Source organism: Borostomias antarcticus (assembly GCF_949987555.1).
Source record: "Borostomias antarcticus genome assembly, chromosome: 21".
In the NCBI taxonomy this organism is placed as follows: domain Eukaryota; kingdom Metazoa; phylum Chordata; class Actinopteri; order Stomiiformes; family Stomiidae; genus Borostomias; species Borostomias antarcticus.
In genome coordinates, this window is record NC_140254.1 from 9,857,750 (window position 1) to 9,881,689 (window position 23,940).

Consider the following 23,940-nt stretch of genomic DNA (forward strand, 5'->3'; position numbering starts at 1 on the left):
ACCGGTTCACGAGGGCCTGAATGATATGACCGGTTCACGAGGGCCTGAATGATATGACCGGTTCACGAGGGCTTGAATGATATGACCGGTTCACAAGGGCCTGAATGATATGACCGGTTCACGAGGGCTTGAATGATATGACCGGTTCACAAGGGCCTGAATGATATGACCGGTTCACGAGGGCCTGAATGATATGACCGGTCAACAAGGGCCTGAATGATATGACCGGTTCACGAGGGCCTGAATGATATGACCGGTTCACGAGGGCCTGAATTATATGACCGGTTCACGAGGGCCTGAATGATATGACCGGTTCACAAGGGCCTGAATGATATGACCGGTTCACAAGGGCCTGAATGATATGACCGGTTCACAAGGGATTGAATGATATAACTGGTTCACAAGGGATTGAAGCGATTATAAGTTCATATTATATTGAGAGTTTCCAGAGTACAGTATTTGTTTGCTGGATGTTTAAATGGGTCTAATGTAATTCCATGTTTCATCGTAATTTCTTGTACACTTTGAAAATGAAAATGAAAATATAGGACTATAATTATATGTCCTATAATTGGTCGACAGATTCAGACAGGGAGAGAACAACTCGTCCACATCCTCCTTGTCCTCTTCTTTCTCTTCTGTAGTTTAATTTTGATGATGACAGAGAATTGGACAGAGAAGCTGTCTATTGTGACAGTGTTTGGAATCCATTTGTATTCCCAAGGTGAGTGGTATCCATTCGTCAGACAGCCAGTCTTGTAAGTGGGATAATTGTCGTCTGATTCAATTTGGTTAGCAACTATCCTCAAGATTTCTGATGCTGTCAAGGTCCCAAAGTGTCACAGATCTCAACCTATCAGCATTCCAGTTCCAGTCAGTCCTGCAGATCTCTGCCAGCTGTCCAATCACTGTCTCTGCAGTCCACTCTCAGCCAATCAGCTGTCAGATCTCAGTGAGCATCACTTTGTAGGCATCTGCGTAGCTCTCAATGTTCAGAATGAACGTGTCCTCATTGGAATAGTGCTCAATGATATTGTCATCCATGTTCACCAGAATCCTATACAAGGACATTTGAGAGACATACAATATCCAAATTAGATCTGTGCACTTATTACAGTAAACAAATATTAATTTAACACATATATTTTGGCTCACAGAAATTGTATTGTTGCTTCTTCAACAAATAAAGCAATGGGTGCAAACAAATAATGTTGCTAACATATGCTCATCCTCTCTCACTTACCCTTTTTTGCTTTTCTTGTATACCTTCGCTATTCTCTCCGTGGGGAGTCCGTATTTCTCTGATATCTGTGGGGACCAATGGAATTGCTGTGATATTACAAACTGGTAGGCAAAAGGAATTAGAGAGCATGACATTGCTTCTTTCTCCTCTTTCTTTTCTCTCTCTCTCTCTCTCTCTCTCTCTCTCTCTCTCTCGCTCTCTCTCACACACACACACACACACACACAAATACTCACAGCATCCATCAGGCCTCTCAGTGTGGGAGACTTGAGCATGAGAGCATCAAACACCTCATCTGACTCCTTCCTCACATACAGTAGCACTGCACAGAGAGAATGAGGAAAGATTATAGTATATTGTAAATTGTAAATGTGTGTATGTATATAAAAAGATAACTGTGTTGTAATGATATATCCATAAACTGTTGACAGATTACATAGTTTTTACCCATACATTACTACAGCAAAAACATTAACTGTTAGAATTGAAGCCATTGCTCTGTCCTGAATTGACACTTTACGTGTGACAAAACCCGTGTTGGATATGGAGGGGTTGTGTAGTGGTACCTCTCTTCTGTGTCTCCTCCTTGATCTGCTTGTGAGGGGAGGGGCAGTGATCCTCGTCTGACGGCCTGAACATCCTCTTCACCAGGACGCTCCTGACAGTAGCAACATCATCATCATCATCATCAACAAAGGCTTGTTAAATATCCCTTATGATTGTACTGCTCTGTGTGTGTGTGTGTGTGTGTGTGTGTGTGTCTGTGTGTGTATGTGTGTGAACTATTTAAATATTATAAGATTAATTTGCATGTATGAATGTGAATGTGTATGAACATATGCGTATGAACACTTATTTGCCTGGCCCGCACACTCACCCTTCTCTCTCAATCTCCTCTGCATTGAAGGCAAATACCTGAAAAAGAACAGCACATCGTTACGATCAACATACTGAACAGCTTTGGTCCAAGTATAACAAACAATGCCAAATTCTTCAAAAACTACACTGCTAATTTAGGCTTGGCTGGCTAGCTCTAAACGCTTGAAGAATTCCATGGCCTCTAAAACATCCACTGATGGAAAAACCACAATTTGGCTCCAAAATACGAAAGGACATACGACCATCTCAGCAGCTGGGCATTTCAAATGTGAGGCTGTAACAACGTTGTTACAAAGGTCCCTGATAACCTAACCTTTCTGCAAAGGTCGGAAATTATGCTGTAGGAAGCCTGTTGTATTTTCCACTGGGCCATTTCAAGTCAGAGGAAGTTTGGCACAAAGCTATAATGCCAACCTGGTCACGTCACACAGGAAATACTGAAAGAACCAGGCCAACTGAAGCTTCCATAGCTAACTTATGGAAGGTGTACTAATCATGGGATGGAGTTGCACTAATCTGATGCGCCAGATGGTTTGCTTCACATAACCATCTGGGAACTATTTGTTGGAAACTGTTTGGAAAAGTGCAGGCGCTTTCAAAAATACTTGGCAGGTGATTGGATGAACCATCTGTCTATCACCATCTATCACATGCTAACTTCAATCGCTCCTCACTATCATCACACCTAACCCCGCCCAGCATAGTCGTCTGTATTTCCTCTTGGAACACTGACTGGTGAGATCGATCTGGCACAAACTGATCTGTATGGAGAGTTTCCCAACTAATTTGCAAGAGAAACAGAATGTGAGCTTGCAATATCAGGATGTTCTCACGAGGCTAGGGTCACACCAAATTTCAGGATGGTCTCACGAGGCTAGGGTCACACCAAATTGTAAACACTGTCAAATACTCAAATCTACTTGACCCAATCCAATGAAACCACTGCAAGTGGCTACTCGAAATACTTGAAATTCATAGTATTGGTAAAATCATTATATATATATTTTTTCTAAAAGAAAAAGATAAAATCAGAGTGCATTTCTAACCTGTCCAGCCCTCTGCAGGTTCCCAAAATGGACGTCTGGAATGAAGAGGACAGGCTGTGCCTCCAGATCTGTCATGGTCTTGAAGTATGTCGCGTCTGACTTCTTAGGAAGTGTAATGACACACACGCCTCCATCCTTCCCTAAGACACACAGGAGGAGAGAATGTTAGCACATTGTTCCACAATGTTTTGATTGTTTAGATACTGTGCATGGCCCAATATACAATGTGAATAGTGAACAGTGCTGACAGCAAGATGTCTAACCTTTTGTCTTCTTGCGGTTCTGTTTCCTCTCCTCATCCCTTATCTTCCTCTCAGCGCCCTTGAGATGGACAGACAGAGACGGACAGACAGAGACGGACAGACAGATGGAAATAGAAAAAAAAAACAGATGGTCAGCCAGTCAGACAGCAGACAAAAATAAGTCATTACAGCAGCTTCCAACTATGCATGACGCCACTAGAGGGAACAAGTACTCAAAAAGTAGTCTACACTCTTTGAAACATACAGCCCTGTTTCTCTTACAGAGTTTAAGTATATGTGTGTGTGTGTGTGTGTGTGTGTGTGTGTGTGTGTGTGTGTGTGTGTATGTGTGTGTGTGCGTGCGTGCATGTGTGTGTGTGTGTATGTGTGTGTGTGTGTGTGTGTGTGTGTGTGTGTGTGTGTGATCATTACATACAGTATGTGAGTTTACCTTGTCACAGAAGACCTTAATCTGGGAGTAGGCTCTGTGGAGGGGCTTGTTGCTGCGGTTATTGTAGCTGTAGGTATCGATCTGGATCATCAGAGGAAGACCCTTCACCCCCTTCTGAGACGAGAAGTCTGTGCTTAGGCAGTTTACCGTGATGAAGATCTAAAATCAAAGAAATACAAGGTCAAATGGACCAATCACAGACAAAAACACTAGTTTAGAAAGGGATATCTTTACAAGTTGTAGGGGTGGGACCTACGCCCACCCCCATTGCTCTCTGTAAAGCGCATTGTGTTAATGTCAGTGTGAATGGAATTTTATTCATACAGCACCACTCATACAAATTAATGTAACACATAGTGCTTTACATAAAAGGAGATGGATAAAAACATAAATCATACAAACACAGTAAGAACAGATTTAAAAGAAACAAAGTAAAATAATAAAAAATTAAAGATAGTGTAAAATAGAATAAAATACTATAAAAACGATAGATCTTGCTTAAAAGTTTCATTCTCAGGTCCTCTGGCAGGGTGTTCCAAAGGCTGGGGGCATACGAACTGAAGGCTGCCTCCCCATGCCTCTTAGTCCTGGCTCTAGGACCTCCCCATGCCTCTTAGTCCTGGCTCTAGGACCTCCCCATGCCTCTTAGTCCTGGCTCTAGGACCTCCCCATGCCTCTTAGTCCTGGCTCTAGGACCTCCCCATGCCTCTTAGTCCTGGCTCTAGGACCTCCCCATGCCTCTTAGTCCTGGCTCTAGGGACCATTAAAAGCTCAGTGCCTGAGGACCTGAGGGACCTACTAGGTGTATATTTTAAAAGCATATCTGACATGTATTTAGGTGTTGCCTCAGTATGAAATGTGTTATACAAATAAAGTTTGATTTGAAGTCAAAGGCTCTAAGAAGACTGCCTTGGCCTTTATCTGAAATAATAAAATCGAATTAAGCAATATGATCTTTGTTGTCTTTTTTGATATTGATGGAATGATGATGATGATGGTGCTACTGTCAGGAGCGTCCTGGTGAAGAGGATGTTCAGGCCGTCAGACGAGGATCACTGCCCCTCCCCTCACAAGCAGATCAAGGAGGAGACACAGAAGAGAGGTACCACTACACAACCCCTCCATATCCAACAAGGTTTTTGTCACACAGAAAACATCAATTCAGGACAGAGCAATGGCTTTAATTCTACATTATATTATATTACATGACATTACAGTCATTTAGCAGATGCTTTTATTCAATAATTGCATCTAACGTAGGTAGTCAGTGTACTACTACTCGCCAGAACTCAGTGCATCTCCTTTCTAAACAAGTTTCTAATGGGAGCTACCTGGCGTGTGGATCTTAATTCTCTCTATCTACTAGTCTGGTTTCTACCATAATGCCTATTCAATCACTTCAGATCTGCTAGGGACTGGGTCAGGGCCGAGGGTTGATCATGGACAGGGACTGAAAAAGTCTCTAAAGTCACTCTTTGATTCCTTGCATCCTCTCCTCTAGCCTCATTCTCAAAGCACTCAGACGTTGTTCTGTTGGATCCTCTGTTCAAAAGCAATGTAAGAAGAAGGCAAGGACAGAGGACATGGAATTGAGGAAAGCCTTTTGAGATTCAACCAGTTGAAATGGGGCGAACCACTCAGTCAATTAATAGCCTAATATCTGTGTCCATTAGGACTTCTTCCAAGGAAAACATGAAAGAAAATACTGAGCATGAAATGAAAGCATGGGAACTCATTACTCATTGTTACACATTATTACGTAAGAACCTTTTACAGGTCCCTGTTTTATGGCTCATGTGTCTCATACAGGTTTGTCAAGCAACGGAAGGTCATTTTATTGTCATAACAGGTAGGGTACAGAATACAGTAGGCTTGCTGCAACAAGCCGTATCTACCCTCAACCACTAAATCAACCGCCTTAGGGCAACAGAGGATCAACAACTACATACTAGAGTGTGGGAACATTTCCTGTTTTTCTTGTTTTGTTTTTTTGACAGCTTAAAGTAACGGTTCTGTTTTGTTTCCACTTTACAACTCTCTCAGCATTAAAGCCACAGCCAAAAAACAAAACGATATACCTGTCAATTTTGTAGAGTATAACTTAGAAATACCTAAACATGATTAAATAAAACTAGTTCAACTATCTCATTGACTGAGGAGTCTAAGGCCTCATCCACACATACATGGATACCCCCCCCCCCACCCCCATTAAAAAAAAAATCCTGTCCAGACCAACGGTGATTTGGAAAATCTTTCATTGTTACAATTATACATTTACAGTAAAGTCTTCAACAGTTTCAGTGGTCGAGACCAACGGTTAGTCACCTGCTCTATGAAACCTGAACCCCTTAAAATACAATTAATTTCCCTCCTTGCTCCAAAATTGTAATGCATTCTGGGTAGCTCATTGTTTTTCAGCTTCTGCAAACTATAAAACAGAAACTAAAAGAGTTAGAAGAAAACGCACAACAGTTTGATTTGTCTCTATGAAACCAGATCCCTTAATTTTTTTACCTTAAAATACCATTCATTTCCCCATCAATAAGGAAACAGTTAAGGGATATTTAATTGGTTTTTAAGGGGGTGATTAATGGATTAATTAATGGGTATTTATAATATATATATAAGTTATTCAGGTATTTTTTTAATGTGTTTTGTGCACATTTCACATACATTTTAAGAGAGAAAAATCCCTTAAAAGGCTAGAATTACCACTGATACAACCCCTGAATCTATACCTTAAAGGTACCTTAATTTACTGTCATTAAAAACAATAGGTTATTAAGGGTTATTAAGCCCTTAAAAAACACCTTAAAACAGATTAATGGGCGATAGGTATATGAAGGTATCAAACAAGATAACAAGAATCCTTAATATCATTAACAAGGGTGGGGTGAAGAAGGGTCTGGTGGGGGTAAAGGTGACCAATGACGGGGAATGTGACCTTGCCCAGGTGCCTTTACCAGTCGTAGTCCACTGTCAAAGAGACATACTGTACTGTAGGGCTTAACACCCGTGTTTGGTGGAATGGCAAGGGGAGTCATTTTGAGAGAAATACAACTCACCCATGGTACATTTTAAAAAGTACTCATTAAGAATGCCGAAGTCTCAACATTCCATTGTTACAATTATACATTTCTGGTAAAGTCTTCTACAGTTCCAGTGGTCTCGAGTCCAAAGGTTGGTCACCTCCACACGACAACGCAAAAACTATTTAAAACGCTCACATAAGCATGCCAGGCCAGTAGTAGGGCTGGGTATCGAATTTCAAGGATCGATTCGATTCCGATTCACAAGGTTCAGAATCGATTATCACGATTCAATTCGATTCGATTCGATTCAATATCAATTCGGTTAGTGTTACTAAAACCTTTTTTTTTTTTTTTTGCTGTAACCTTAATTACATGACTGCCAAGTTATGCAACACATCAATACTACGGCTGGGTATTGATACTGATTTCCAAAAACGAATGAATGAATGAATCATTGAATGAATTAATGAACTATTCATTCCTTCATTTATTCATTCATTCATTAAATAAAAGATTGATTTTGGGATTCATGAATCGATTCGGAATCATTTGATTCAGAATCGATTCAGAGTCGATTAATCGATTTTTTAAACCCAGCCCTATAGGTGCCGATAATGTGCCACGTCAAACACCACAGAACAATATTGGGTGCATATTGAGCGTCTTCTTGAGCGAGCAGCAATTTCAGTCTTGGCAAACTAAACAGAACGATGGCGAAAGCAGAAGTAAAGCTAGGTTGATTTGTAAAACTTTAACAGACCAGTATAGCTGCCATCATTCTGGTCCTGGCACATGCTCAATACAACATTTGCCATGAGCAAATTGAGGCCATGATGTCAGCGTTTTTATAAGCTCAGATTTACCTGTCCACACGAATACAGGTAAAAACATTTTTTTTATTTAAATCTACACCCTGGAAGGCGTTTTCCTTCCTATCTCTTCTTTCAGATGTGTTCCCACAAACCCTGAAAACTGCTGTCGTCAAGCCACTCTTAAAAAAGAATAATCTAGACGCCTCACAAATGAACAATTATAGGCCCATATCAAACCTCCCGTTTTTAAGTTAAATCATTGAAAAAGCAGTTTTTCAATAGCTGAACAACGTCCTGGCACTAAACAATTGTTTTGATGTCTTCCAGTCAGGATTTGAACCACACCACAGCACCAAGATTTGTTTCTATAGGCAATTACAAATCTGAGCAGACAAAAATGACCTGTGGAGTTCCCCAAGGCTCCATTCTGGGGCCTCTTCTGCTCAACATTTACATGCTCCCACAAGCTCAAATTATGGAAAACAACAAAATATGCTACCATAGCTATGCAGACAGATTTATATCACCATATCACCAGGGGATTATAATCCCATTCAAGCACTGAGTAAGTGCATTGAACAGATAAACGATTGGATGTGCCAGAACTTTCTTCAACTAAGCAAAAATGAAACTGAAGTAATTGTCTTTGGAGTCAAAGAAGAACGATTTAAAGTCAGCGCTCAGCTCCAATCAGTAATACTAAAAACCACAAACGAAGCCAGAAATCCTGGTGTAGTCATGGACTCAGACCTGAATTTCAACAGTCACATTAAGACAATTACAAAGTCAGCCTACTATCACCTGAAGAATATATCAAGGATTTAAGGATTTATGTCTCAGCAGGATCTGGAAGAACTTGTCCATGCGTTTACCTTCAGCAGACTCGACTACTGTAACGGTGTGTTTATAGGTCTCTCTAAAAAATCGATCAGACAGTTGCAGCTGATTCAGAACGCTGATGCTCGAGTCCTCACTAAGACCAAGAAAGTGGATCACATCACTCCAATTCTGAGGTCCTTACACTGGCTTCCTGTCTATCAAAGCATTTACTTTAAAATACTGCTGTTGGCTTATAAAGCACTGAACGGTTTAGGGACAAATAAAACATGGAGAAGCAGCGTTCAGTTTTTATGCTCCACATATCTGGAACAAACTTCCAGAAAATTGCAGGTCTGCTGCAACTCTCAGTTCTTTTAAATCAAGACTGAAGACTTTTTGCCGCTGCTTTTTATTAAATCAAATAATTATTCATTCATACACTACACTGTAACTTTTATTCCTGTATTTAATTTTTCCCGCATTTTGTTTTACAGTAAATGTCCTTTTTGGCATTTCGTTTTATACGGTATGACCTTTTATGTGTTGCACTTTGTCTTGATGCTTTTAATGTCTCATACAAAGCCCTTTGAATTGCCTTGTTGCTAAAATGTTCTATACAAATAAACTTGCCTTGCCTTACCTCATGAGACCATCCTGATCTTGCAAGCTCACATTCTGTTTCTCTCGCAAATAATGGCGCGTTCCAGGCAACCCGTAACTCGTGTTTTTCCGACCTTCTACACGTGAAAATGCACTGGAATGGCAGTCAAACCCGTAACTTCCCACCCATGACCTCGCACCAGATCGATGTACTCCCAGTTGCGCTCTCTGACGTCACACAGCCCTCTAAGCAAGATGGCAGCCCCCATGGGTATGGCGACAAAGATAACTTTAGGGCAACGTAAGTAAATTTGTACGTTGTATCAAAATAATACAAATGATTATGCACTACAATCTGCTATGTGTATGTAATGATGCCCAAATATGTTGACAAGAGATAGCTAGTGCTAGCTAGCTAACATTAAGGTAAACCTGAACGTGAGCATGCAAACGGCCAAAAGTCGATGATGTCAATAAATAAAATGTAACGTACGATTTCTTAGCATAGCGAAATTAGGCATACAATGTTTAGCTTGCCAGCTCTGACAATGTGCCAAATCTCAAGCTTTTACCATATCAGCTTGTTTACATTTATCTAGAATGCCACGCATTCAGACAGTTTGCCTGGAACGCTATGAAGTCGTGAGTCGTGACTTGAAGTCGTAACTTACGGGCTCAAAATCCTATCTGGAACGCGGCATTAGTCTGGCTACTCTCCATCGGAAAACAATCGAGCCAATCAGCGTTTTAAGAGGAAATACAAACAGCTACGCTGGGCGGGTTTAGCTGTGACGATAGCGAGGAGCGGTTGAAGTTAGCACGTAATAGATGGTGGTAAACTGATGGCTCATCCAATCACCTGCCAAGTATTTTGGAAAGTGTCAGCCCTTTTCGAAACAATTTCCAACGGATTATATGCAAAGCAAACCATCTGGCATGTCAGGTTAGCATTTTCCATAAGCACTGTTTTCAGTGACCTAAGCTCTGATGAGAAAAAAAAACGTTTTCTAAATTTACAGGTGTGAAACCTCCACCAGACCACGGTCCGGAACAACTGGTCCGACGAAAAGAGGTGGTCTCGGTCATACCATGGATGTATTAATAGAACTGGATGCGGTGACTACGTTGATGCCTCATTCTTGAGAGTGAAGCCGACCCCTTTTGGCATGCGCAGTTGTGTTTTCTCGTGTCACAGGCATGCGCAGAAATGCTTTTCTCATGTTTTAACCACGTGATTTGTTGACCCGGTCGCGTCCACCAAGTTAACACGTTCATGTGGATTTTTAATGCGCGTTCACCGCTCTCCCCGCTGTATTGCATGTCCCTGCATTAGCATTGTTAAGTAATACAAAATTATGTAAATAATAATTGCATGGTGCAAACTGTTCGTGAACGCGGCGGGGTCTGAGAAAAGCACAACTGTGCATGTCAAAAGGGGTCGATTTGGCAAGATGGCGCTGATCAAAATATTTCAGGAAGTAAATCACAGCCTGGCCCCTCTCGGTCTGGATCAAACTGAACCATGGTCCAGTTCGTTTCTAGTGTGAAAATATGTTTGGGTTGGTGTGGACTTTCAGGTGTCCGTCTCTGTGTAAACGGAGCATAAGGATCTCTAACTCTTCTGTCCTTTCTCAAAACCTTTTCCATTGTTATGTTTCTACTAAAAAACACTTATTTAAATTCCTTACATAATGTCTTTCCTGACTGAAAAATAAAAATAAAACATCACAGCAGCGGAAAATGACTCCTTTCAGGCTCTGGAGCTCCGTCACATTCTACCATGTCATGTACACATGTTCAATAAAAACACTGATATCGGTGAAATGTAAAATGTTTGACATGGAAAACTATGTGTACTACGCCATGACCTCTGTGACCACAACAGACACCATTGGCCATTATTTATGCTCGACAGAATCAACAGGAGAAATACATTACTGCTTCCACCATTGTGGCTCCCCAGTGCATTGCAATGCTATTACAATAGAGCTTCATCTGCTGCAATCTAGAGGTCTATCTAGGTCAAAATGACTGAGGTAAAAAGAAAATGCTGGGTGTCAGCAACAGTCAACCCATCCCTTAATTGTATTTGTTTTGTTATGTTAGCACAGGGCGAATGAATTCACATTATTTGTAGTTGGAGAGAAAATTTGTAGGAAGGGAAAACACTTTGCATCAACTATTACTATCAGTAAAAGTAAGCCTATTCTTGTCATGCTGACTCTTTCTACCTGCAGGGGTGACTAGTATGACAGAACCTCAGAGAGTGTCAATATTAGCTCAGAGAGCTGGAATTGGTCCAGCCATTTCTTTGTCTTCAACTTTATGACAATGGAGGAGCCAAACAAGAGCCACAGTAAATAGAGGAATGGAGGCAAGCCCAGCCCCCGAGACAGAGACTAGCCAAGCCCTGCCCCTGAGACACAGACCCACACACTCACCCCTGTGTGTTTGTACAGCAGGTACACAGAAAAGATGGGAGGAGTGTCTTTGTGCGTGTGTGTGTGTGTGTGTGCGTGTGTGTGTGTGTGTGTGTGTGTGTGCCTGTCTGTGTGTGTACCCAGCAGGTTCACAGAAAAGAGGGCAAAACAAACAAAACAGGGTGGGGTTAGGAGTGGTGTGTGTGTGTGTGTGTGTGTGTGTGTGTGTGTGTGTGTGTGTGTGTGTGTGTCTGCGTGTGTGTGTGTGTGTGTGTGTGTGTCTGCGTGTGTGTGTGTGTGTGTGTGTGTGTGTATGTGTGTGTGTTTGATGTGTGTTGGTTGGGGGGTGTCTGGCCAATCCTTAATGTCACAATTGTCTCTGTGTGGGCCCTGCCGTTAGGAGTGTCCACAAATGGTTCACAGGCCAACTGTGTTCAAGCAGAGGAAAAGTACACATCTCTTGTTTCTTTAAAAATACTTCCTCTCTATTCTTAATTAACTAATCTATAGACAAATCTAAATGGGATTACTTTTAGCTGAACACACACTAAACTAAATTCTAGTGATTCAAATGAACTTGAATGAGTGTAGGTGAGTCTATGAGGGAGGTCCCAGCCTGTATTTGTCATAATCCAATGTCTGTTTAACAAGAGAGTGCCCGTATTTCCCAACGGTTGAATCAGCATAAAAACCGGATCTGTGGCTTTTCCATCCAAGGCACACCTTCACCAGTGACACAACACGCTAGGGTTCTGGGAAAGTCACAGCTTTTTACCTTGGCCTCTTCGTTGACGTCCCAGGTGAAGGAGACGGCGTTGTAGGCAATCTCCTCGATGTTCCCTATAGTGTTGAAGCTCTCCTTGTAGTCTGCTGTAAAGGAGCAAGGGAGGGAGGGAGAGAGAGAAGGACAGGGGAGATGAGATGGAATCAGGGGGCAGTCAGGTGCTGTTCTACTAAACCAGCTCCATCCAGGGTTTGACAGAGGTAAATGGTATTTGAAATCCTTTCAGAAAACTTTAGCTTCACTTCCCCTACTAATGTCATTGAGCTTGTCCATAGCATTGGAACCCATGGAGTAATCCCAGAAGTGCAAACCCTAAATTTGCCACTCCAGCCAAGCGTTTGAAAGGACGATAAGTAATATTTCACCAAGGCCTGAGAGCACATTTGAAAATAAATTATCAACATTTTATGTTCACATCGTCAAGGATTTTCAACCATTTCAAACTTCAGTACCCCGTTCTCCCAAACCACAAGTGGCTATCACGTCTAGAAAAAACACCCTACACCCAAAACCACTGATTAAACAGAACCAATTGAGTCAATAAATGATTACTATCTGAAAATCCAGGTAGCTATTGTTAAGTTGGATAACTAATCCGACACTATCAGACGGCACGCTTCACTTTTACAGATAGTGTCTTATCTGGTTGTGTCAACAAACTCTATGGCTTCAAAGCAAGCAGCAGGCAATAGAGGAAGCTGTATCACTTAAACGCAGACGTAGGTCAGTGACTGGGTAAATATAGAACTGCACTTCTCCACAACTAAAGCTAAGTTCAGAATACTACTCAACTTTCAAAGTCGTCAGATCGGAGTACTGCACACACTGTGCGACTACTTGGCCTTGAAATGTTGTATGTTGGTGGTGGGTGTCACGCTACCTGACTGACCGGTGATAGAGGGTCACACATTACAAGATGATTCACAAGGAGGAGTCCCAGATGAGTCTGTCTGGTCAAAATACGTTTAACAACTTCCCCTCTGGGATTAATAAAGTAGGCTACCATGGCTATCTATCTATCTATCTATCTATCTATCTATCTATCTATCTATCTATCTATCTATCTATCTATCTATCTATCTATCTATCTATCTGAAAGCACACGTGGGAGAAGTGTGTGTCAAGGAAGGTCTGTTCTCCAGACAGTTGGAGGAAATAAATAATTTTGCAATGAAAGTGTAATTTCCCTTCGGGGATTAATCAATTAGACTACCTGCTATCTATATCTATCTATCTGAAAACACACCCGGGAGACGTGCGCGTTGAGGAGTGTCTAAGTTAAGCGTCAGTGCCATTTGAATTCATCATTAAAAAATAATGTAGTAACAGAAGTGGTGATAGATTACCCATTTTGGAGCAAGGCGCAGCATCAACTCTAAACAAGACTTTTATCTGAAACATTCTGAATGTTTCACCTCTCTGAACATTTCACCCTCTGAACTTTGACCCTTCTGAACACTCCACTCCACAGCAACCATTCCACAGCAACATCCACATCCATTATTAACCCCCCATCCCTCGATAAATGGTTCCACTGAAATCCCTGATCCAGTGACATGGCCCCGAGTCCTGCCTCAACTGCCATTCAAATCCCTGCCTGGCGGAGACAGAGGTGTCGGATTACACAGCCACTGTCTGTCCTGGCCTGCTGCGTTTCCAGGTCTAGAGCTGGTTGCTTGTCATTTGACCAGGGGTCACCTTCCCCCCATCGTTCACCCATTCCCTACCTAGATGCCTCTCCACCCTTTGTAAGATCAGGAAGGAACAAAGATGGCCTCCATCGCAGATCTCCTGAGGGGCTTTCTGTTTACAAAGACCAAATGACACAGCCGGGTCTGTCCTGGTCACACAGGCTCATTACCCTGGCAAATCACACCATAAGGTCAGTCTAAACAAGGAGTCACTTCCTCATGCACTATATAATGTATCTACTGTCTTTCTGACGAGGCCACAGCAATGATAACTCTAATGTTCTTTAGACATGGGTGTAACTGAACACTGTTGATGTTACTACTTCGTAGTTGTTAACAGAATGGACATCAAATTGAAATTCCGATAAAAAATAAAAAAGACATCAGACTGGGACATCTGTCCACAAAACATTAAAATATATGATAACACTGGATGAGACCAGGTCTCCAGCAGACAGAGAAGCAAGTCTGGGAACACTGCATGCATTCCTCTCTCTGTCCCAACAAGCCGTGGACGTCTGCCCTCCACCCTGAGTTTCCCACATACCTGCCTCTCTACCTAGCCTGCAGGTCGCAGCTTGCCAAATGCACGAGCCCAGTCTCGCATGCATTCATTCAACTTAGCTTGGGAAAAAAATTACTTCTTTTAAGATTCAAATTCAACAAATCTGGCAGGCGACCACGGTGAAAGGTTTGACGAAGACGTTTGACTTGTTAAGGTTTGGCACTAGACTGACAAAAAACACCTGTTGGAAATTCTCTGTGGCCGCGGACCTAATGTGAACGATTTTTTCCCATTTTTAAAACATTATGCAATCAGTCAATAATACTTTCAATGGTATTTAATGATATTGTACCCTGTACATTTAAAGGGGGAGACCTGGTTGTTCTAAGTAACAAAACATCTACTCAGTGGCCCTTGGTAACATTTGAGAGGAGTGGGGGGTATTTGGAGGGGAATTAATCTCCTTTCTGGCCTGAAGGGAATTGGGCAGCGGCAGGTGGTCTCTGATTGCCTTGCCATTAGTTGGGTGGGGACTTATTTGCCATTAGAAGATCCCACATCAACAGAGCTCACTCTTAAGTCAGCCACATACTCTGCTGCTATGCAGGTACACTTCATTTTACATCACAGTAGGGGCTGTCTCTTCTTCACTTTGCATACAGCATTTTGATGCACCAGACTTACAATTTCTCAATAATGTAATAAAATGTTAAAATGATAATATGTGTTCAATTTATATTAAAAGTATTCAATTTGAGGATTTATTACGACAATGAATTACAAAGAAACTATTTGTCAGTGAATTTGTCATTATACTGTATATCTGTAGTACCCCATCCATACGCCATAGGTATTACTGTCCAATGAGTCATAGAATTCTACTGCTGTTTAAGAAGCGCAATAGCGCTCCCCCGATTTAACTCAAAAGTCCCAGCTATTTCTGGAAATACCGTTTCAAGTGATAATCTTGAACTTTTCCGTTTAGTTATTTTTGGCGACACCTAGGATGACTGCAGGTGTTTTTGGACTTTATTTCCCAGTGATCACTTTGAAACTAGTGTCACTTGTGTGATGTCAGCGGACTGACAGCATGTGGGCCACACCTAGATTATAAAAATACTTTTGTCAGTAGATAGCTAAGCTAAACAGACAAGTTTAGTCAAGCTGCTAGAGTCTAGCATTTTCAAATTGTTGGCTCTGTGACTTGAATCTAGCTTGTGTAACATTAGGCTACCTGATAGGAATAATAATTACATCTAACACTGCCTTCCCTTGCCATAACGTTCAGCGGTCTTTAGGTTTGTAACGTAGCCCAGGTTGGCTAGCTTGTAAAGCTTTCCGATGCAGTGAAACATTCGAAACAAACAAAAAAAAGTCTGAAAAAAGTTCACTCTTTTGAAGCATTCGATACATTCTCTCCATAATGGCTGCTGGTCCACTCGTGAGAAGGTATGGAGTGTTTGCTATGTCAAGCCCTCAAGGCTTTAGTGGGGCCAAATACAAATGAGCCCACCGCCATCTTTGATCTTTCCTTCAATAAAGGTTATGTGACAAAAATGTGTCAATGTGTACGTGTCAAATATGCGGTTATAAATCTTAGTTTGTCTCCAAGGTATAAACTAAGTAACTGTTTAGCTGTTTTACAATTTTTATGTTTATTTTTACGTTCTGCTGATTGACAACTAGAGACGATAAATAAATGCAATTAACTTTAAATGTTTAAATAGATAGAACATTTTATACTGTATACCAGAGGCCAAAGTGTTGTGCCACTGGGAATGTGATGGTCAAGTCAGAGGGCAAAACAGTGCTCCTTACTGCTGCAAGGAGACAAAGTGTTGGTGGGACATGATTATGAAGCCGGAAGGGTGAAGCAACAAAGCTTTGTTTGGATGATCACATCATTTTTGACGAATTGAAGCAAGGTATCAATACATTTGCATTGGTCTACTTTGCTTGGGAACCCTAATCTAACCTAGGTTGGGTAGCTAATTATACTGTCATCAAGTGCATTATAAATTCCACATCAACCTGATAATAATGTTAATAATGTAGGTACATGAATTAAAACATGCTGACAGTGTTGTTGTCTTGGTTAGTTAGCTTTATTCACCTGTGTAGCTGTCAAGAACACAAAGTTATACATTGTGTTGTTTTAACAGTTAGCTAAATAACGTTAACCTTGCAGTTCCGTGATCACAACCTCTTGTCACACACAAATCTGAAGACCACAACTTAAAGGGCACCGCACATGCTAAATCAATTTTGTAATGTGTTTATCATATACATGTTGGTCTCTGATGGGCCTACCAATGTACAAAGGTTGATATCAAACAACCCAGTTGTTTATTTATAGTGAGCACACTTTATCCTGCCCTGGAAGCTCCACCCTTCAACAAGCCATTCGGATTTTCAGAGTTTTCCGCGTTGTTACTGACGTTTTGGTGACGTAGATCGAGGAGCATTATCATAGTCCCGCCCAGGTCTCGCCCTAGCAGCCAGGTTTGCTTCCGCTCTGAACTCTGCCATTTTTTTCCAGCCGAGTCGAGCGCGTCACATCAGGAATTATGTCGCATCGCTGTTCTGTTTTCTGCTGCAAAAATCCACACGTATCGCTACATCTTGTCCCAACTCTTCGTGAAGAAATTGGCACCCCTCCCCCGCTCCTCCCCCTCCATCTCATTGGTCAACGGGGCTTTCACAGGAATCCATTCAGACAGACGAAATAAGATAGCTCAAGCTGAGGATACACTACAAGATATTATGCCCGATTTTATGAGTCTGTCCTAGTCGGCAGCAGTCTGCACTAGTTGGGGGTAATCGGAGTGGCAATTTGGCACAGAAATCTGTAAGTGTATGAGGGGTACAGATTTAAATCGGCAAGTGTATGATGAGAACAGACTTCTCCCGATCCAAGTCAGAGCGAGTCGGAGCATATCAAACATGTTTGATATTTTTGCGCAGATTCTGCATAGGACATTAAAATTAACTTTTCTGAGACCCCAGAAACCGATTTAAGTTAGGTTAAAACATATGCGGTGCCCTTTAAAATTTCCCCTCTTGTTTGTGTAGGAGACAAATTTTGAGGGGAATGTGATTTGGAGGAGCCATGATTGCTAGACTTTAGACTTGCTAGCAACGCAAACACTCTAATAGAGGCTGCTCTATCCACTCTAATAGAGGCTGCTCTATCCACTCTAATAGAGGCTGCTCTATCCACTCTAATACAGGCTGCTCTATCCACTCTAATAGAGGCTGCTCTATCCACTCTAATAGAGGCTGCTCTATCCGCCAGAGCATTGTGCCAGTTCCTCTCATCCTCTCTGGCGGATCTGTTTGTAAAATGCATCACTACCTGTGCGTGGTGTAGGCTTTTTGCTGGGAATGTCGCACAGACATCAGGCTCTCAGAACTCTCATTACTGTAAATGAAAAGGCGTGAATGACAAAATGATTTATGAAATTAGTTCGAGATTATCACTTTAAATAGGTTTAACTATGTATATAATGTGATGTTATGACAGTTTAACACATATACATTAAAAAATCATTCATATTTGGTCATTTATTCATAATTTGAATTCGTTCTGTTGCTCAGATTCTAATCATGTACGGTCGTACGCTGCAGAGACCGCTCATATCTACAGGGGAACTAGTATATAATAACAGGGGAACTAGTATATAATAATGGGGTACTACAGTTTGGAACAAGGTCCACCAAACAGCAACTGAAGGTTGGGTTACCAAACAAATATGACATCCACTTTCCCTTGTAGAGCCCCTCTTACCCCCATACCTTCCACTTGTTTAATAAACTGTGTGTGTGTGTGTGTATGTGAATATGCACATATGAGTGTGTGTGTGTGTGTGTGTCTGCTCTACAGTTCCGCTCTTGTGTCCACATCTGGCTATGAGCCAATGTAATGCAATGTAAGCAACAGGCACGGCAGAAAACTGCTTAATGCTTTTGCTAAATTAGAAAATAAACATTCAAAAGAATATACATTAGCAGCATTCTGTTTCAGGCATAGAACCTTCAGATTTCAGGTCACATTGCGGGAATGACGGACATATGAAGTACTGTAGGGGACCAAATGTGGGCGTGCGTCTCGTGAGTCGTTAATCGGATTATGCTCTGTAACATGTAAACGGAAATATGAATGGAATATTGTATCCATCCATCCATCGTCATCCGCTTATCCGGGGTCGGAATATTCTATAAGCCATCAAAATATTGTCTTATTTAGAATAAGGACAACAGTCAGATTATTACAATCCCATGAAAATGTAGCCTAGTCAATCCCACAATGTATGCCCGAATGGCTAAAATGCAGTGGGGTAGGCATGCTGTTGAAAGGAAGAGTGATTTCCAGCTACAGTCAAAGAATCTCAGCCCGTCCATATAGAAACAATAACAATCAACTTTAATAACTATAAAAAAGATCTAAATGGTTCCGGGTCAACGTCCACACACACTGTAACAAACTTGGATAAGTAAAAACATGGGAGAACAAGAACAATTCATCTCCTTGGGATCAGTCTCAGAGCGATTTCTGGAACGGACGTCGAGGAGAGAATGTTGCCAGCCAATCGAAAATGTGTTCTACAGTGATAATAGGATGCACGTTGGACAGCTGCAAGCACGCAGTCTGCAAACTGAGAGTAGAGAGGTCAGAGCAGGGATAATATGGACATCTGATCTAATGGAGAGGGACACCGAGAGTAACACTATAAATGTGTTTGTACATTGCTTGTGTCCCTCCTGCCTTATTTGACTGACAATGCATGTGATGGCAACCCTAGCTCTGAGATTAAACGAAACTAGTAACCTAGAAACATGGATTTTGATTGACAGGTGATGCCTTGATGTTTGAAATGGGGGTGGGGGGGGGGGTGCTGGAATGTTCTCCATTATGAAAGGGAGACCTGACCAAAAAGGTTTGAGAACCACTACTGTAGACCCTGATACCAAGCGCAGGTTTGAGAACCACTACTCTAGACCCTGATACCAAGCACAGGTTTGAGAACCACTATTCTAGATACGGATACCAAGCGCCAGCACTAACCGCCGCTAAGCACTGCTGCTCCCACTCCACAGTCCTCACCTCAGCACAGAGAGTAAGCTTTAACCGTTACCTATATCCAGGACCCTCTGTTTGGCGGTATGCTGGCGGGAGTGCCAGTACTTCCAATACTTCAGCTGTTCATCTCTGTTCTTGTCTTCGCTGAAAACCACCATGATCACACTCTGGGTGAGGGAAGAAGGAATCAAGGAGAGACATGTTGTAGTACCATCCGACAGGGAGACGTATGAGCAGTTGAGTGAGATCAAATACACTAAAGGTTAGGGTAAGGATGATGTTTAAGGTTAAGATAGAGGGTAATGTCCACTTTATTTTATTTTTTTTATCTACTATTTTAACTATGTTTTAATTACCGGTATTAAACGGTGCTATATAAATAAAGTTGACTTTGATCCAATGAGCTTCCCCTGCAAGCGGAGCAGAGCACTGCGGCATTCCACAAAGCAGGTTTAGTGAAAACTCAATTAAGCGAAAGCGAAAACTCAAATTCAATTAAATCTAAGGGTTAGCAGACTCAGAGTTTTAACTAAACCCGCTTTCTGGAATACCCTCCAGGATGTATCATACATTACCACAACATAGGAACGTGCTTCCGAGAGCCACCACTCACCCTGACTTTGCTGATGGGGTGCCTCAGGCGTTTGTTGGCCCCCAGTTCACTCAGAGTGACGGCGTAGAATTGTCCCTTGTTCAGGTATGTCATAGGCCCCTCCCCTTGTTTCTGGCGTAGGGACCGTGTGGCATCTAGCGTGTACTGGAACGTGTCACTGTGAAAACAACGCGCTCTTGTGAAGCACTCTGTATTACACTCTTTGTGCAAAATTTGATTGATCGATTGATTCGATTAGAATGAAACAGAACAGACTGAAGCAGAATATAACACTAGTAGTATGTCAGGGTCTTTATTAGGGCTGCTGCAGTAACTTACACTCCTTGTTGGTCGAATATGTACTCATCCGGTGCCAGAGAGGAAGATGTGTGGTATTTCTGTTGAGAAAAATGGCATTCAGTCACAAAGGGAAGAACTCAATTACTGCAGTTGACTGACATGGTGCATTGAGTCCAAAATGGAACTAGACTTGCAGCAGGGTAAATGGTCAATATGCTCACATTTGAGTATAGTGAACCTATGAGGAAACATAGTAGTAATTTTAGTGAGGCTAACTAATTGGTTCAATCAAGCACAGCTAAAATATTTGAAAAAATGTCAAATACAATTCCAGTGAGGTCCCGCTAGACCTTTGGACACGTCATTAGTGGAAACCATGGTAACGTTCTCTCCGCCTCCTCTCACCCCGTTGCTCTCCTCCTCGTAGGGGCTGTCAGGGGTGCTCCGCTGGTCGTCCTTCACATATCCGCCATGATGGACGGCCGTGGTGTCATACGGGCTCTGCTCATAGACCACCCGCACTGGCTCCTCCCCCTCAACCCTGTAGTGAACCCCACCCCCTCCCATGAAGACCGGGGCATACACTTCCGCCTTCACAACGGCGACCGCGGCGCCGCCCTCGCCGGACCCCGCCCCCGGGCCGTACTGCTCCCGTTTGGCCTCCAGATGGTCGGTGTTGAGTGACAGGTTCACAGGGACAGACTTGAGCACCTGGACGCGGTTGTCAATGGTTTCGAGGTCGCCCTGGCTGTTTGCCCCCGAGGCACACCTATAATAGTCAGAACAGCAGACGGTATAAAATGTAGCAACTTGTCAAAATGGTGAGATGATTCTGTGTAGTTAACATTCTGAATAAAAGCCATGTCATTCAAATGTCCTTTTTTTTTTTTTTTGATTTTTTTTTGGCCTTTTCAGCTTTAATGGGACAGGACAGTTTAGAGAGACAGGAAACGTGGGAGAGAGAGAGAGGGGAGGACATGCGGCACAGGACCCGAGCCGGGAATCAAACCCGGGTCCGCCTTACCCGGTGAGCTACCAGGGCGCCCCTCAAATGTCCTTTTACATGTAAAACCACCGAGCTTCTGATTTGATGTCATGTGTGCATAGAACCATTATGCTTTTAAGTAGCATGTTATCTTCTTTATGATGTATATGAATTGAATGAGATATCTGAAAACTTATCCTTTCCCACTGATATTGCATATCACAGTCATAACAACACACTCACCTCTTTTCTTGCTCTTCTGAAATGTCAACCACTTTTGTGACGGGCAACAATCTCTTTTCTTTAGGCACCTGGAACAAAACGAAAAACAGGAACATGAAGTAAAAGATGAATGAGGCTAACTAAATGAGTTATTTCAGCCTGTGTGGCAAAGGAATGAAAGTACCCACTGTACTCAACCAAAGGCTCTATGTATTTGAAACAAATTCAAATACAATTTAACTCGATCAGCACATTACTGAGAATCTGTCTTTGGCATTGTTATAGTAATCCAGCCCTCACATATGATATCCTTCCTACCTCACAGCCCTGCGGTAAGGTAATCTCTGAACTAACATGACTGGACTGGACTGGACCAACATCTGATACATACAATAACCAAGTAGATAAAAAGCAACACTATGAAAGAAGGCTAGTATATTAAGTACACAGTGGGGTGTCCAGCTAAGTGTGCTGCTCTGACCTTGTAGTAGTCGTAGAGCAGGCCCAGGGCGGCCGCGCTGTCCTCGTCACCGTTGATGCTCATCATGGCCTTGGTGGCGGCCGTCAGCGGGTTCTCCAGATAGGAGCGCCATGCCTCGTCCTCGCTGGTGTAGGCCCTCCGCGGGTGATAGGAGCTCTCGTTGGGCACCACCACCACCAGACGTTTACTGAACACACACACACACAAGTACAGTAATACTCACACCTGCAACTGTCCATATTTTTTTGCATTCATATCAACATGCACACAAACACACACACAGACACACACACAAACTGTATATTACACAGCATCACGTGAATGTGTGTGTGTGTGTGTGTGTGTGTGTGTGTGTGTGCGTGCATGTACGTGAACTACATGTCTAAGTGCAGAGTTGTCTTTATACTGTACTCCCCAGGTTAAGTCAAGATCACAGGCAGGTTTAACACACCTGTGATGACACCTCTTTGAAGTCAGCGAGTCAAAAGAGAAATTGAAAACATGTCAACTCCCAGCTGGAACATGGGGGCTATTATACAGTATTCAGTTTTATTAAGTTTACCATTATTTCTAAAAGGAAAACATGACAGTTGAGTCAAACGCTAACATGGCAGACTCCATACCCACATTTGTATTCTAAACAGTATAGTGTTTAGATCATACAGGTGGACTTCCTTGTTTTGGCAATGTTTAGAAAACACACTGTAGGCTATGGCCAAAATGCTTGTTGTATATCAAAATCGAAAAATATGTTATAGTTGCCTATTTAAAGGATGTTTCAACTCACTGGAAACATGCTTGTGAGCTGCTGTATAAGTTTTTCTTGGGGTTGATAGGGTATAGCATTTGCATATTCTTTATCAGTGACATACAGTATATGGATCTACCAGTGTCAGTTATGTGTTCTACCGAGCCATCGTGTAAAATTGTTCCATTAATTTCCCGAATAAATGACAGAATGCACCAGATAATTGCCAGATATGTTGCATTGCAATACAATATATTTGCATTGCAATATAACGTTTAGAATAATGTTGTTATTCAAAGCCAATTTTATTAAAAGTTTGTTGAAAACGAAATGACTATTTTAAGACATTCCTTGTATTGTGGCATATAAACGCTATGAAGGGGGTTAGATGACAATAGGCTACGCATTCATCCACATTCTTTACATAGCCAATAAAATAACAAAATGAGCTCTCTATCCATATTGGTTAACAAACATAAGCAATACCAGCCCACCAAGGGCATTGGCATGAGGAAATCGGTGGCCCATGGACACAAAGATGCATGATAGCCGGATTTTTGTTGAAGAGAGTAGATTTATATTCGAGTTGGCCTATAAAACGTTGTGGATCTTTTCTGATAACAGATATAATTGAGCCATATATAAAATATAATCATAGTCCTATTCATCTGACTGAATTAGCAGGTCTGTCTCATCCAAAGGTATTCCATCTGTTGAAAATGGCGAACTCGACCACAATCGAATTGTCACAACGGCGCCAACCTCTTTTTTGCTTGCAATCATGAGTCCAACAAGTTTAACACGAGTCTAAATATTTACTCGATAAGCCCCGGTAATGTAAAGGAAAAACAATATAAATGAGAAGGAAAATTCATTTAGTTATAATATCTAAAGTTTTATTTTTGTCCGTGTCAAAATAAACTCCAAAATGTTTTCTAGATGCTTGTTCAAGTCATCGAAGCTCCTTTCTCCCGGTATCATCACTTACTTGTCTGTCTCCTGTGACAT

The 23,940-nt window shown here is 41.9% G+C and overlaps 1 protein-coding gene across 1 annotated transcript; it reads right to left on the reverse strand.

The window, feature by feature from the left end:
• Nucleotides 1-942: 942 nt before the first annotated feature.
• On the reverse strand, nucleotides 943-23,940 carry grhl2b (grainyhead-like transcription factor 2b; the record flags this gene model as incomplete). Its single annotated transcript, XM_084454772.1, has 16 exons — nucleotides 943-1,057; nucleotides 1,244-1,308; nucleotides 1,480-1,565; nucleotides 1,810-1,901; nucleotides 2,121-2,158; nucleotides 3,169-3,308; nucleotides 3,432-3,489; nucleotides 3,862-4,020; nucleotides 12,320-12,414; nucleotides 19,660-19,771; nucleotides 20,218-20,374; nucleotides 20,536-20,594; nucleotides 20,902-21,265; nucleotides 21,725-21,792; nucleotides 22,185-22,371; nucleotides 23,921-23,940. The coding sequence occupies 16 exons, from the start codon at nucleotides 23,938-23,940 to the stop codon at nucleotides 943-945; spliced, it is 1,815 nt and encodes a 604-aa protein (XP_084310898.1).